Source organism: Phalacrocorax aristotelis, chromosome 3 (assembly GCF_949628215.1).
Source record: "Phalacrocorax aristotelis chromosome 3, bGulAri2.1, whole genome shotgun sequence".
Lineage (NCBI taxonomy): Eukaryota > Metazoa > Chordata > Aves > Suliformes > Phalacrocoracidae > Phalacrocorax > Phalacrocorax aristotelis.
The window spans coordinates 86,376,524-86,391,577 of NC_134278.1; the positions used below are offsets into that span (position 1 = coordinate 86,376,524).

The 15,054-nt window shown below is 40.1% G+C and overlaps 1 protein-coding gene across 3 annotated transcripts in view; it reads left to right on the plus strand.

Annotated features, from left to right (window-relative positions):
• The window catches only part of PCSK2 (proprotein convertase subtilisin/kexin type 2), a 103,555-nt gene that overhangs the window by 19,375 nt on the left and 69,126 nt on the right, over window positions 1–15,054 (plus strand). For 2 of the 3 annotated variants that reach the window (XM_075088298.1, XM_075088294.1), the window contains exon 2: window positions 2,164–2,268. The exons of the other annotated variant lie outside the window; for it this stretch is intronic. In XM_075088298.1, the coding sequence (XP_074944399.1) occupies window positions 2,164–2,268 (105 nt within the window). The remainder of the gene's footprint in view (window positions 1–2,163; window positions 2,269–15,054) is intronic. 3 annotated transcript variants of the gene reach the window in all.

The window sequence follows — 15,054 nt, forward strand, 5'->3', positions numbered from 1 at the left end:
AAAAGAAGGAAAATGGCCTGATTTCATTGAGAGAATTAGAGGGGTAATTGGACTACAGCTTGCGCACTGCAAGATGGTTTTCAAGCTGTAACTGATCTGGCTATTTGGATTTTTTTCCCCTGCATATTTTTGAGTTGTAGAGTTAATATATCAGACATGGGGGAGGGGCCATTTCCTGGACAATCAGATTGCCCAACTCTGGATTATGGAAACATCTTATTATCCACTTGGTAAAAATGACAAGGTTACACTTGTTAAACATAAAACATAAATTTGCTTTTAAAAAAGAAATTACCTAAACCCAGACAGAATTTGAGTCTTGAGAGCTGTGGCTCTGAGGATGGATGTGAAGAGTAGACTTCTGTGGCCACTGCCCGTGTGCTTTCGTAGCCTCATTTCTCCTTCTGCCTCAGCTGTTGTATTCTTTACATGTGTATGGAGCTGATGAAAAATATTCTGGTTGTTTGCCCAGAAGAGCTCTCCAGTCAGCCCTGCAAATCAGCTCTAAGGGATCATAACGATTTTGATGAAATCTCCTTAACCTTTTATATACACACTTAAAAAGAGGTCTTTTTATCGGAACAGAATGCTTTGATTTTTTTAAAAGTTAGTTTTCATTCATGTATTGCAAGTCATAGACAATGGAATTTTAAAAGTGAAAATAGAATGCTTTGATTTCATTAATATTAAATGTTTCAATTAACATAAAAAGGGCTTTGTAGAGGAAAAAATAAAATTTGGTTGCATTCCAAAAATGAGTGAGGTTTTAAACTTTCAGAATTCACTGCAAATCTTCCATTCCCACACCAATCCACATGTACACCAAAATATTTTTGTGGAACTGCACCAGATATAGTGATAAATCTAATGAAACATGAGATAGGTCCATAGAAGGAAAATTATATTTGTGAACTGCATATACCCATATACAGGAACAGAATCTGTTTTATGGCAGCAAGATCCTGCTACCCCTGTTCAACCCAGGTTTTCACAATGAATGTTCTATCTAGCTGTCAGTCTCACTTTTTCAGTAAAGAACTCTGAACTGCTAAGAGGTTTATGTTATCATGAAGTATAGATAATAAAAAGGAGAGGAACAGGGCTGTCATGGCTGTTTTGGAATATCTCTTTGAAGTAGATATTTTACATGCAGGATAATCTAACCTTTGAAGTTGAAATGTTCACAGCATTAACATATAAATTCCCAACAAGGGCCCATTTTTTCCCCAACTATTGCAAAGAGAGGCTTAGTTTAAAAATACGCAGTTACTTGCTTAGATTTTAACATTCAACCAGAATCTCCCTATTAAGTTGGAAAGGGGAAAAAGCTTTAGAATTTAATGGAGCTTTCTAATTGACTGCTGGAGGTGGGGTGCTGTTCTCCTAGCACCGTGTCTTTTAGCCTTCTTAAAGCTAAATGTCTACTAGCCTTCCAGTCACTCCCTGCCAATCCCGTGGAGAGAGATGCATTTAATAATGGATATGCAGCTTCCTTCCCTGGCACCTGCCTTAGGTGGGGCTGGAAAGTCCTTAGGAGGTGTTTGCTTGCTGCCTAAATGTCTTAAGACCATAAAGCTGTGCAAGACTGTTCCCATCTGAACACTGCGAGCTGTCTGCTTTCTTAATATTCTTTTCATGTTCCATTTGCTGATATTTGGAAGAAATTCCAAATACCATATTTTTCAGAGAGTGGAAATCACTTTCCTCTCTGCCTTACCGCTTACGACATCAGTTTGGGTGCATTGTAACAGCTCAGAAAAACACTTGTGAAATGCCTTATTGCTGAAGAATGACTTGTGGTAGTTTCCAATCATTTGCAGTTTATTTTGTTCTTTTATTCTGGCTTTTTCAGGAAATAGGAAATAATCCTGATGTGATTGGGGAAACACTTGGGAAGTATTGGCACTGTTGACCTTAAACATAAGGTGAAAATAGTACCGAGTGAAATTATGCATTGTAAACCTATAGCAAATAACTTTAATGCTGCTGGGCACACTTTTCAAAATTAACTTAGAAGTGACATTCTCAAGAGTGATTTGGGCCCTTTGACATAACTCTTCATGAGTCTTGTTGCAGACTCTTGAGTCACTTCGCAGGTAAAAGTTTTCCATGTCATCCTTATTAGTAGCCAATAGCTCCATGATATTTTTTTCTCTTTCTCAGCTCCCTTTTTTAGATACTGGATACTTCTTTTATCATAATGGCATTGCCAAGGCCAGAAGACGACGCAGTCTTCAACACAAGCTTCATCTGGAAAAGGATTCCAGGGTGAGTGTTTCATTGTTATGTGTATCTACCATGTTTTCTTTGTGACACAGACACAGAATATTTTTTATGAGATCAGAGTGCTGATCAAATCTGTGGTTATGGCTACCTTTTTTCTTCCCCATGCTTGTTGCAAGTCTGGTGACTGCTGTACGCACACACATCGCAAACTACCTCAGCTTTTATTTTTATTTCACTAATACTCTTATGTTCTCTGCAATGTATCCTCTCTCCAGTGAGACTCAGTGATGCCATAGTCTTCAGGACGTCTCTTTACTGTGGGGAGGGGCCATCCAGGATCCCACAGTTGTCCCCCTACGCATCCTTCTAGTCTGTGGGTCATCCAGCCCAGAATTCCTTGTGGTGTGAATGGTGGCATTTTCTCTGCAGTCACACTGGGACTTTTTCTCAGGGAATTGTATACATTCCAGATGCTAAGGGAGTGTATGCTGAAAACCTCTATTTCTTTTAGTCTCTTGCTCGCAGTTGGCAAACAGTGTGCTTGGTTTTCAGAAGTATAAACCACTCAGAAAGGAAAGGCCCCTCTTGCAGAAGGCTATGAGCTGGCCCTAGCAAATTCTTCTTTTTTTCCAGGGTTCTTACACCAGTATAATAATGGGCTGGAGTGGGGCCAGGTAGCACAAAAAGTGTATTGACTGCCCAAAGAAAGTAGATAAGCCTGAGGAATGATATCATGACAGCAAATAGATTATTTGTTAATCCTTCTGTAGGTTTTGACCTCTCTGTATTGTGAGCAAGGGGGGGCGGGGGAATCTTAGTCCAGACAGAATTCAATTGCCAGATATTATATGGTATTGGAACACCTATGAAACTGAAAAACTGAGTAGGAAGAAAAGAAAAATAAGGTAAATAGGATTATAATTGTTGTTGTGACACCAGAGCAAGCAAGGTCTGATGAATTCCTAGCTTAATTTTCCTACTTCTGCAGAAATTTCAAGTGTTTCTGGGCACAGGTCCAACTGGGAGGAACATGACTCCTAGGTCCTGTGGCTGGAAGCCCTGTGAGTGAACTACACAGGTTCCAGGTGCTGCTTGCCCCCATCACTTCATCCTGAGATGCTGAGTGCTGGCAGGTTCCCTGGGCTGCTGCTGATCTTCCAGTGCTCTGAGGTGCCACTTCCTGGTCCCCTTCTCTAAAGCTGGTACCAGCTATGAGGAAGAGACCCATTCAACCTGCTTTGAATAGAAATTCTCAGGCTTCCCTCATTTTGTTTACCAAGGAGGGATCAGAAAGTAAACCATTCAGAAATCATCTACAATTAGTGGATACTAATTAAATGTCCCAAGAGGGGTGTCTTTCATTTCCCTGAACCACTCAACCTTGTTAAGAGCCATTTCAGAAAAAACATACAACTAAGTGAGTACAGTGTGAACTAGTGACTGAGTAGAGTCATTGTGGAGGTGGCTCTGTACTGGAAATAAATATTTCTGTAAGCCCCTGAATATTTTCCAAATATCTGTGATATTTGTTTGAATCCACCAATTCTCACTGCAGCCTCAGTATTACATGGCTGAGCACTCCCATACTAGTTCCAGACTGGCTCTGGCGTTGACTACCTCTAGACTAAGTGTCTGCACTGCTATTAAGAACAGCTTAAATTAATCTACCATCTTGTGCAGAGATGTTCTCTTTTGCAGTCATCTGATATTTGCAGTCTCTAGACACTCAGTTGACTTCTGTCACACGCAATGAAATCCCATTTTTGCTGTTCATCTCCACTTTGTCCTGGTGCTGTGTACCCATGGTTCGTCTCTCCTTGGCTCTTCCTTTGATCTCAGGGAATAAAGCCCTGTGTTTAAATAACTAAGAATATCTCCAACGTGAAGAAAAGGATGATCCTGGGTGTATCCTGACCTTGTGAATTATACTGGAGGATGGAAGCAACATTTCGTTTCTATACATAACATGACATTTTCTCATCTAGCCCTCTTACTTACTCTGTCCTGCTGGATAGTCCTTGAGCTCTTATGAGGTCAGCTGCTTTTTGTAATACAGTTTGAGAGCAATTAAAATCATTACTCTTATTTCCCTTCTTTATTTTTTTTGTGGAGTTTGGAGAAGTCATTAAAATTCCTGTTATATTTGCATATAAGTGGAAACAGGAGTTGTGTTGACAGTACTTAATTTCAAACTTCAAAAATAATTTCTAAATTTAATGGCAGCTTTCTAGACCATTTACATTTAATTTCACTTAGCAACAAATGTCAGCACTGTCAGGGTTAATATGTTAATGCATGAAGCCAAGAATAAAATGTTTCTGTTGTCAGGCTAGCCAGGAAGCAAACTTCCACTACAGGGCCTTACAAATCTCTCAGGAACCACTATGGTAAATGCTGTAGTTGCTTAGCCTTACCCAAATGTTGTGAGAAAGTGGGCTGCAGTTATTCTGTATACTTTCTGCTTTTAAGGAGATGACAATTCCTAGCTAATTTTAATTATTAGTTGAAAAACAGCACAGATGTTCACTCAATTAATTAATGTTCTTTAATCAAGTAAGTCCCTTGAGAAACCATGTCAAATTTTCAAGAGTCTGAGGAGATACATGGCAGAGCATTATGCTAACAGGTTAATGCACCATTTTCATGCTCTGCATGTCTTTTAAAATCCTTGAAAAAGCTTTGTTGTGTGAAAGTTACTGTGTGTTTTTACCAAAATAATTTGGAGATATGCTAAACATACATAGTGGTTGGGCGATAAACATCATCGCTGTCAAGAGGGTGGGAATGGAGCATTATTAAGATGCTTTCCTAGAGATCAAGCAAGAACTCAATCTTTGTTCTGAGGAACAGCCTCAAATTTTATGGATTTGACATTATTTAGCACATCAGTATTGGTGAAGCCTGAAGCAGTACTGGCAGCAGGTGAAGGCATATGTAATAGTGTCATATAGTGTGTTGTGCTATTGAACAGTTCAAGAAAAAAGTGCAGACTCATGAAGCACCATGGCTTTTGCTGGTAGTACAGTCCTCTCAAGGATCCTTACTGTCAGGATGGCAAATGCCACAGTGAATTGAACTACTGCAAATGAAGACTGTTTACTCTGAGGTATGGAGAACCTTCCAGGAGAGGTTTGCTCAGAAACAACTCTTTTGTGTCAGTTGCAAATTCCAATGATTTCCAGGTGCACTTCTATTTTATTATTTTACCATATGTACCTTTGATGCCAAATAGATTTTGGGTGGAAAAAAGTCCCTTTAATGTTTTTACATGCTAAAGCTGGAATTTTTGATAAGACATAGCAGCAAGATATCCAGCATTCTCCATGCAAAATTGCATTTTAATCTGCTTTTATCTGTTAATTGTTTCAGCTGAAATTTCTCAGACCGAAAAGTCAGCCATTAGGCTTGGTTTGCCTTGGGAAGCTTCACTTAAGTAGCTGCTGTACTTTTCCCTGGAGCTGCAGGCAGGGAGGCAGGCCTTGCCATGACCCATGGATGCAGGCAGCTGGGAGGAGGTGACAACAGGGGGCAAGGGCCCCAAGTGACATAAAGCCAATGAGGAGTCTGAGTAGACTGGGATGGACGTCAGCGTGAAGGTGAGGAGGGAGTAAGTGGGACAGGTTGGAACAAGAGCCCAGAATCAGAAAAAGGTTGAGTGATGTGGGTATGGAGCAGCCCATGAGCTGAGGAGGACATGGAGAAGCACAGAGATAGACTTGAGAGATGGGGTGTTCTGCACTGACATCAAAGCATCCTGCCTCCTGAGTGCAGTCATAATACAACCTTAGAGCTAGATGACCTTTTCCAAGGGAGCCTTCCCTGCAAGCAAAGGGAAATACAGCTTCTGTAAGACCAAACTTTGTTTTTAGTTATGAGGAACAATTGTATTCAACAAAGCATGTTTCATCAGCGTGATTGCTCTGGAAAAGTAAATCAGAAATACAGAGGTACTCATACTGTCTTGTTTGTTAGGTTTCCTGCCTCTGGAAGTACAGCAGAGGCAGGATGGAATGCAGAGACCATTCCTGCTCTACCATAGCTGTGAAAGAAAACCATGGGATTTGCTTCATTTTGATGTTCAAAACAGACTCAGATTCTGGCCTCCTATGGAGAGACGCAGCTGTATTATTAATAAATATTTTGAAAAGTGGCCACATCAGTAAAAGGAAAGAAAAAATGCACAGCCTTTGTTACCTTGCAGAGGAATACTTTTCTATTTTGCTGTTGTTGGGTATCTTCTGTTAGTAAATAGTCTTCCACTGAAGGAGCAAGAGTTGAAATACAGTTTATTCTCTCAAAGATTATTTTGCTTTCTTTCAAGTTTTAGATAAAACCATTTTCTTCCCACACAGTCTCTCCTGTCAGACAGCTGCCAAGATTAATCCCAGTCAAGAAAGAGGCTTTAATATACAGAGAAGAGCTGAGTCCCATTACTGGTATCTATATGCGAATGCATCTGTGTTGGTGTTGGGGGAATAAATGTATGTGTGTAGAAGGGGGGAAAAGTGAAATTAAAATCTTCCACTGAGAGTGAGTGAGTTTGGAACTTACATGATGGCTGCTTTGGAAGTAAACATCCCAGGGATGGCAATTGTTGCAGAAAGGAATTAGAAAGGGAGACTTGTCTGATACCCGTGCTGGTACAGGAGTCTGGGGAGGGCAGATGCATAGCTTCCTTAATGTGTAGTCTCTAGGTGCCCAGGGTTAACAGTACTCCCAAACTGCTTTTGTCATGGGACAAGGGAAGGAAGGGGGGCTGTAAATGCAGACGATCTAAGCTTTTAATGAAACAAATAAAAATCTTCCATATCCCTCCTCACCTCAGATCCTTCCCATGTCCCCTTTAACATGACTGGCATGCGGTTGGACCATTGCAACCTGTGAAGGCAGAAGTGTCTGTGATGCCAGGCAGGGGGTTACCAAGTACTGCCAGAGCTGGGTATTTCATCCATGGTCACCTTACAGGGGGGAAGAGGGCTGGCAGCTTGGAAAAAGCTCAGCTTAACAAGCAGCAGCCCTTGGTGATGGTAGTGTAATATAAGTCAACTTTCAGTGCCCTTTCTGGCAGTGTTAATGACAGGCTTTTGCCTCACTCCCTTAGATGCCAGCACAGATCTTCCCCTTTGCAAAAATGAAAATCTTACTGGTAAGATCAGGAGAACCAATTTTCCCTAGTTCTCCAGTAGGTGTAGAATACAGTGACCTGGGGATGCAAGGGGTAGGAGCTCTGGTAGCTTGCCTTGTAGATTTGTTCAGATCTCTGTAATTGCTGTGGAGGTGTAACGTGTTTCTCTAGTCTTCTGGTACTGGAGACACGGAATTCTGTCCCTGGAATGTAGCAATAAGAGCATCTTACAGTTATTTTTATTAAAATGGCTATATTTCACATTTTTACTTCTGCTCCACACCCCACATCTTGATTACCCAGCTTCCTGGCCAGTGGCAATGATTTTTTTTGTCCCTGGTAAGTTTTTGATCAAACTTTGGAAGGTGTCCTAAGATCCTTCCTCCCTGTAAGAAGAAAGCTGTCTCGCTCCCAAAAGCGAAGGGGCAGTGCTCCCAAAATCCATCCCATAGGAAAGGACAAGCATTGACCTGTGCGCTGTTGTAATCCTGCTGTTGACTCCCTTTGTGGGTAGAGGGATTAATTTCTATGCAGTTCACCACAGCAGTGACCCCAGATCTATGCAAAACTTTCAGCCTCTGTGGGGATAAACATTATATGAAGTGAATGTAATGCCCAAGACTTGCTACCCTGTCTCAAATCTTGGGGGAGGCTTCAGGTCCCCTCTCTAGTTCTCTGCCATGCAAGGAGGTATGGATGTATGAAGTAGGATAGAGACAGGAGAAAGTGGCAGAATAAAAAGCCCTTCATTTTTTCAGGTCTTTTATGTAAATTCATGCTGTAGATGGTAGAGATTACAGACTTTCCAATGTGGTTTCTTTAGAGTTTTGTCCTAATATATGCTATTATGGAGCTGGCGTGCTGGTAGGATTATGCCCAGGAAAAGTTTGGAGCTGCCATTAATTTTATGAGACTAGGGCTGCAATACACAAGCATTGGTGTTATCCTTTTGGAAGGAAACGGATCATTAAGTAATAAAAGCTCTGCTTAAGTACCTGTAATAAATATTGAACAGCCAAGGAAAACTCATTAGAAGAAATGTCTTCTTCCCAGTGCTGAAAAAAACCCAGACACCCTCAAACCTATACGCTGTTGGTTGAAGCTGCATTGCCAGCTTGTTCACCAAAGAAGAATTGAAGACATTTTTGTCATCAATCATCTTGACAAAATGAACCATATTGTGCAGAAAACGGGCAGTGTGTTCCATGAATGGATCCCTGGTTTATCCATTTCTGGTGTAAGTGGTCTTATGCTTTATCCAGCGTATTTGAGGAAGGGGTTCCAAGAGTCTCTTCAACTCACAGAGGGAGGCCTGTTGTATTAATAACTTTTTTAGGTCAACATAATCTTAAACTGTGTTTGTTTTGCTTCCTTGTACAGCTCAGGGCCCTTTTTGAAGATTTTTATAATTCTAATTCATAATGAAGCCAGTTGTCAAGCATTACGAGAAAAAAACCTGATTTTTCTTGAGGGAATTCTAGTCACTTGTATGTTATATCATCTGATAATTGATCTGGTGTATGTCCTGTTACTGAGAGAATTTAACACTTAAAGCATTTTGCTTTTATGATGTTTAGACCCTTTGTGGATGTTGGTGGATGGTTACTTAAATGTACAGGTTCATGAGTGGGGTTATGCAAGAAGATGAAAAGGAAGCAGCAGAAGAGAGTAGCAGAGATTACAGCACAGTGTTAAAAAAAAGTCAGATGTACTCATGATCAGTTCCTAGGGAGGTGGAATTCAACCTGCACTTCAGACATGGAAAGAGAAGGGTCATACAGACAGTAGGACAAAGATAAGTAATTGTAGGAAATGTGCTACATGTGTTGTATGATCTTTGTAATTCCAAATAAGAAATCAACAGGGCTGCAAAGAGGAGATTTAGGTGTCTGATAAGTGAGGAAGAAAGGTTTTCCCACTGCTTTGCCCCTCTTGCACTGCTGATGGAAGGGTACTGCTGTGCCTCCGGAGCACAGAGGATAAACTAGTCTTAGGCCATTAAATTGTTTGTCTGTGATGTCAAAAGATAGATGCTGGTATTCAGTGAAGTAGCAAGTCTGGTTCATGACTCTACTACACACTGTATAGTAGCCTGGCTGTTGTCACTGCAAATAATGATTCCCTGTGATTGCTTTTTGAAAATGGAATCTGAGAGATTCCTGTTTCTTGTTGTCTAAGGTCTTTGTAGACTATACATGCACAACAAGGGTTGATGAAGATCTAACTGTTCACAGAAAGCCCTGTTCAACTAGGTTTTGAATGGTTGACCAGCAGTGACTCCAACAGTAAAGCATTTAGCTGCTACTTAATTGAGATATCATGATTATTGCATAGGAGTCAGTTTCTGTAATAAGAATAAAAAGAACACTCTTTCTGATATAAAAAATGAGTCCTGGAGTCCTTCAGATACTTAAGCTGTCACTTAGGTTGACACAGTAATCCCCTTCACTGCAGAGTGAGTGTATGTAAGCATACTCACTGAATAATTTCCCACTTTTCAAGTTTGAATTCCTGATAAGTGCAGCATTGCTGGTTTGTATTTGGACTGTATGCATGTTTGTATTTGTGATGTGCAGTACAGTTCTAATGTGAAATATCACAACACTGCTGAGTATAGAAAATTAAGTATTTCAATTTGCTACTGGAGCAAATGCAGTTATATCCAGCATGATGTCAAAGCTAAGCTGAATTGATCTATTATTTCTATTTGTAAGTAGAAAAAAGAGCTACAAGGAGAAAAAAACCCAATCTATCAACATCAGCATTAAAGAATGTTGGAAATCTTGTATAGTTATATAAAAAAGCACCGTTAACGCCACATAATACTATCAAAATGACATCAAACATAAACATACATGTGTCTTTTATGGAAATAGTGTATAACTAAAATTACAAGGTAAGATAAAACTATTTCTATTAGGAAAAAATATAAATTAATGTACTGCAAGATAATAGACTGATAAGTGAAGATGATGCTGTGCAGATTAATGTGGAATTTTCTGAAAATAGAAGTACTGAGGTACTGCAGTCCTGGTGCCATCAGGGGCTGTGGAGTCTGTGTGGTCAGTGGTTTTAACACAAGGTTAGACAGTGATCATAACTGACTCGGGTGTCGCTGATTCCTCCCTGGGGCCCTGGGACGGTTCAGATGACCTCTTAAAGTTGCTTCCGGTCACTTATTATATAATTTTTATATTGCTAAACATGATATGTGGGGAAAGGTGGGGTAAGGCAATAAAATGAGCTTTATTCCTCAAAAATACTTCTAACCATGTAGAAGTTCAGTAATTTAAAAAAAACCTGTTGAGACAGCTGACCACATTCAGCCTCCACTCTGCTGCCTGTAAATTGCTGAACTGGCATTAGTTAAGTTTCTGCTTTATTTTTGAGGTCTGTTCTCCTGACTGCAGCATCGCTCCCCAGCTCCCTCTGCTTTTCCTGTCTCCCTCTTGTTTCCAGCCTGATGAATAGAGTTTCTGTTTTGTGGAGCAGGCTTTGCCTTTGTTATTTGTGCAATTTTCAGCTTTGACTCATCTGTTTAATATTATAATACAAGCAGTGGCAGTGGTAGGAATATATAGTTTAGTGGTTTTTGTTAGTAGGGTGGTGAGAAGAATGAAGAGTGTGAGCCAGTGACTTTGATTTAATATGGAACCTAGTGTGCTGCAGAAGTTTGCTTTGGTTTGGGACAAGTTTGGTTTGGTTTTGAACAAGAAATGCAGTGCTCTGATATGCTGAGCTAACAGTCACTGAAGGTTGTGACTATCTCCGCATTCACTGGATCCAGAAATCCACAGATGTAATGTTGGTTGTAATTATGCCTTTCTCCCTTGGGAAGCTTGAGTCAGCTGCAGCCTGTGTTGGTGAGATGAAGGAAAGCAGCCACTGGTTGGCTTTGCCTTCTCTGGGCTGTCATCGTATCAGCATCTCCTGGCCCTGTGTGGTGACCCTTTTCCTTCCTCCTGCCAGGGCTCAGTTCAGCACAGCTAGGGTTGACTGGGAAGAGTCAGTCATGGCCTCGAGCACTTGTGCTTGGTGATGGCAAAATATGCAGGGGCTCAAAAGTGCTCTCCCTTCCCAAGTCACCAATATTGGAGCTATGACAGAATCCAGACTGCCCATCTTCAGGATTAACTTCACTTTCAGTTTAGAAAGCATGTGTATTCGGCTATACTTGCTTGTTTTCAATACAAGTAAACTGTGTGCTAGAAAAACTTCCCCAGGAGCAATGGAAGACATTTTGTTTTCATTTGGCAGATCCCTAAGCCTAACAGAAAGTTTGGAGGCTGGAAAACTGCCTTTGAGTTAAACTCTTTTGAAAGATTGTAAATATATTGGTTGACACATACTTTGGGAAGAATATAGAATTGGTTAAAATATTGTACCTGATAATGTATGATGCCCATGTATTTTAGACTGTGACATGGTAGATTTAGAATGAAACAAAATAGATTTATAACAGTGTATTTCTATTCTTTCCTGACTTCCGAAAATCAGCTGTTAAAACAGTGACTGGGTTTCTTCTGTGTACAGTTAGATGACCAGAACAGTTTACTGTAAATGACATTGGCAATAAATAAAAGGATAAATAAAAGGCAGTACAGCTAAGGGTGTACAGTTAAATCAATAACAACATAAGACTGGAACATTTTTTGGCATAGTTTTCTGGGGTATTGAGCATGCTGTGACAGGACTTGCGTCACAGGGTTGTGATGTTAAAAAACCCCCGCCACCTTTTTACTAAGAGACTCAAGCTAAAATCACTGATAGAATGGCATATGTTGTTATATCACAAAATAAATGTATTATATAGTGCATCCAGTCATGCCATTTAACGTATTTAATTGTTCTTTAAAATTTGATGCGTGTTTTCTTTGTGAATAACGTTTTTGTCTATTGGTTTATTGCAATCTGTTCCAAAACACTGTTGCTACAAGCATTCTGTGTTTCCAGATCTTCAAAGTGTGTATGCAATATCTTAAGTATATTAATTTTTTTTTGCCACAAACTCAACAGCCCAGAAGCCAACAAGGAGTTATAAATACACCTGTGAAATCATTGTTTGTATGCATGATGCATTCCATGAATACAAAAAGGGATTTACAAAGATCAGAGAAAGTTGATTGCAGTATTTGGAGACACAATGGAAATTAATCTAAATATAAACCTTTAATTATTTCTGATAACTTTTCTGCAGTAATTATTTGATGCTGCATTGGAATATGGCTTTTCAGCAAAATGGGTACCTCTAACATCTGAGAATAGCCAATAGTAATTAAAATGCTAATATGTATTTCATGGGTTGGCAAAGTTGAATAATGCTTCTTGGCCCTGTAAACTTCTATACTGAGGGGGAGAACAGGACTGGGTAGAATAAAACATTGTGGAAAGACTAAGAAATACTGTAACATGTCCACATTACATATTTTTCCCAATTAGTTGTATAATATCAGCTCTTTACTATCATAAATGGACTCTAGTCAATATTACAACATTGTATGAAGTGATAGCTGAATGGCCGCATTTCTGTGAATATGCTGCTTTATGTTTTATATTGGTAGCCATCTACTGAGTGCTGAAAAGAAATATGTTGTTATTTGTACAGACTTTAACATTTCATAAATGTAAATAGTCGGTCTCCATTCACTTTACTGACTCCAAGGATTATTCTTTCAGAGGAACACAGAGTAAAGGATTCCTGAGTCTTGCAAATGTGAAGTCTTCACAGAAGAACCAGACTTGCCAGATATAATTATTATTTTTGTACTGGTCTCACAGCAGTATCACTAAGCTGATTACTGCTGGGCTGTACCTTACGTAACACTGCAGTTACATAGCTGGTTCTCCTTCACCACCTTTGCACATTCCTTCCTATTCTTTTCCTTTGGCGGAGGCCAGATGCATTGGTTGTATCCTCATCAAGAACCTGAAAAATAAAACCACTGGGGTAGGAGACGCCCTGTGTTTTGTCTTGGAGTCTGAGGCTGGGTGATTGATTACATTTCTTCCCATCTAACTTGGCTTTCTTATCTGGCAGATAAGATAAACTCAATCCTGAGCCCATCTTCTGTGTTAGGCCACTGATTTCCCTGGTGCTCAGCCAGCCTTCCCCTGCAGATATTCTGGATCACTGGATCACTTTTGTCTTAGGTGCGGTTCCACCAAAGTCAGCACTGTTATGCCTCAAGACATTTTCTCTCCAGCTGACAGCTGCTATCCCAGCTTCTCTGTTCTGGAGAAGCCATGTTCTAGTCAGTGTCTGCAGAGTGTCTCAAAAATGTAAGATACCTTTTATAAACCTTACAGGCACCATTATAACTGGTGTTTCTTCCAACTGAGAACAGGCTGAACTCTTCTTGTAATCATGAATTTTATGGATCTGATTCCATAAGGCAACAAGCAATCTCTGGCAGAGTTTGGATAAAAATGCTAATTCTCTTAGGCAAGGAGATAGACATAATTAAACAGTGCTTGCTTTATTTTTTTTTTTCTAAACTCTGATGCTCTCCTGGGAAAACATTCATTGGAATCCATTTTATTTGTTTAGGAATACTAACTTTTCTTGGAATAATTCCATTGATTGCTATAGGAAGAGGATTTCTGTTTGGACTACTTATTTTCTGAAAAGAGGAAGGGAAATTTCCATGTTAAACACTTATTTCCTCATTTCTAGATCTAACCATATGAATATCTCATAAATCTCAAGGGTCCTTCTCCAAGTTGTGCAGGGCATGTTAAAAGAAAGCCTTATGAATATTTTTCTGTCGGTCAATCAACTAAAATTATTACTTTCCTAAAGAAAAAAATAATTTATAAGACTTCAACTAATTTCATTTCTGATAGTGCAATCACAAAGTAACAGAAACAGAATCTACATTTTCATATTTGAAATACTGAATCAGGACAAAAATATTTTATTGCACCAAGTTATTTTATTTAGAAAAAAAAGAGCTTAATTTTATTTCAACATTTCTGGTTGGAACCTTTGTAAGGTTTTGTTTAATGATAATTTTGACTGTTTTCTTCAGTTTCATTATTTCTTTCCAAATGAGCATCTTACTTCCAGACATCCGTAGGTCTGACTCCAGTTTCCACAGTGTGAAAAGTATGTTTCATGCAAGGAAAAACAGCTAATGAGAGAAAACCTCCGAAACAAGCATCTGATTGTTGGCCAGGACTACAGCCTTCTGCTCACTCATAGAAATGGGTAACTTGCTGCTCACTTCACTGCTGCTCTTAATTGATGACAATGTGTTGGGTGGGAGTGTTGATCATCTGGTGGGTAGGCAGGCTCTACAGAGGGACCTGGACAGGCTGGATCGATGGGCTGAGGCCATTTCTATGAAGTTTAACAAGGCCAAGGGCCGGGTCCTGCACTTGGGTCATAACAACCCCATGCAGCCCTACAGGCCTGGGGAAGAGTGGCTGGAAAGCCGCTCGGTGGAGAAGGACCTGGGTGTGTTGGTTGACAGCTGGCTGAACATGAGCCAGCAGTGTGCCCAGGTAGCTAAGGTGGCCAACAGCATCCTGGCTTGTATCAGGAATAGTGTGGCCAGCAGGAGTAGGGAAGTGATTGTGCCCCTGTGCTTGGACACTAGTGAGGCCACACCTTGAATATTGTGTTCAGTTTGGGCTCCTCACTACAAGAGGGACATTGAGTTCCTGGAGCCTATCCAGAGAAGGGCAACAAAATTGATGAAGGG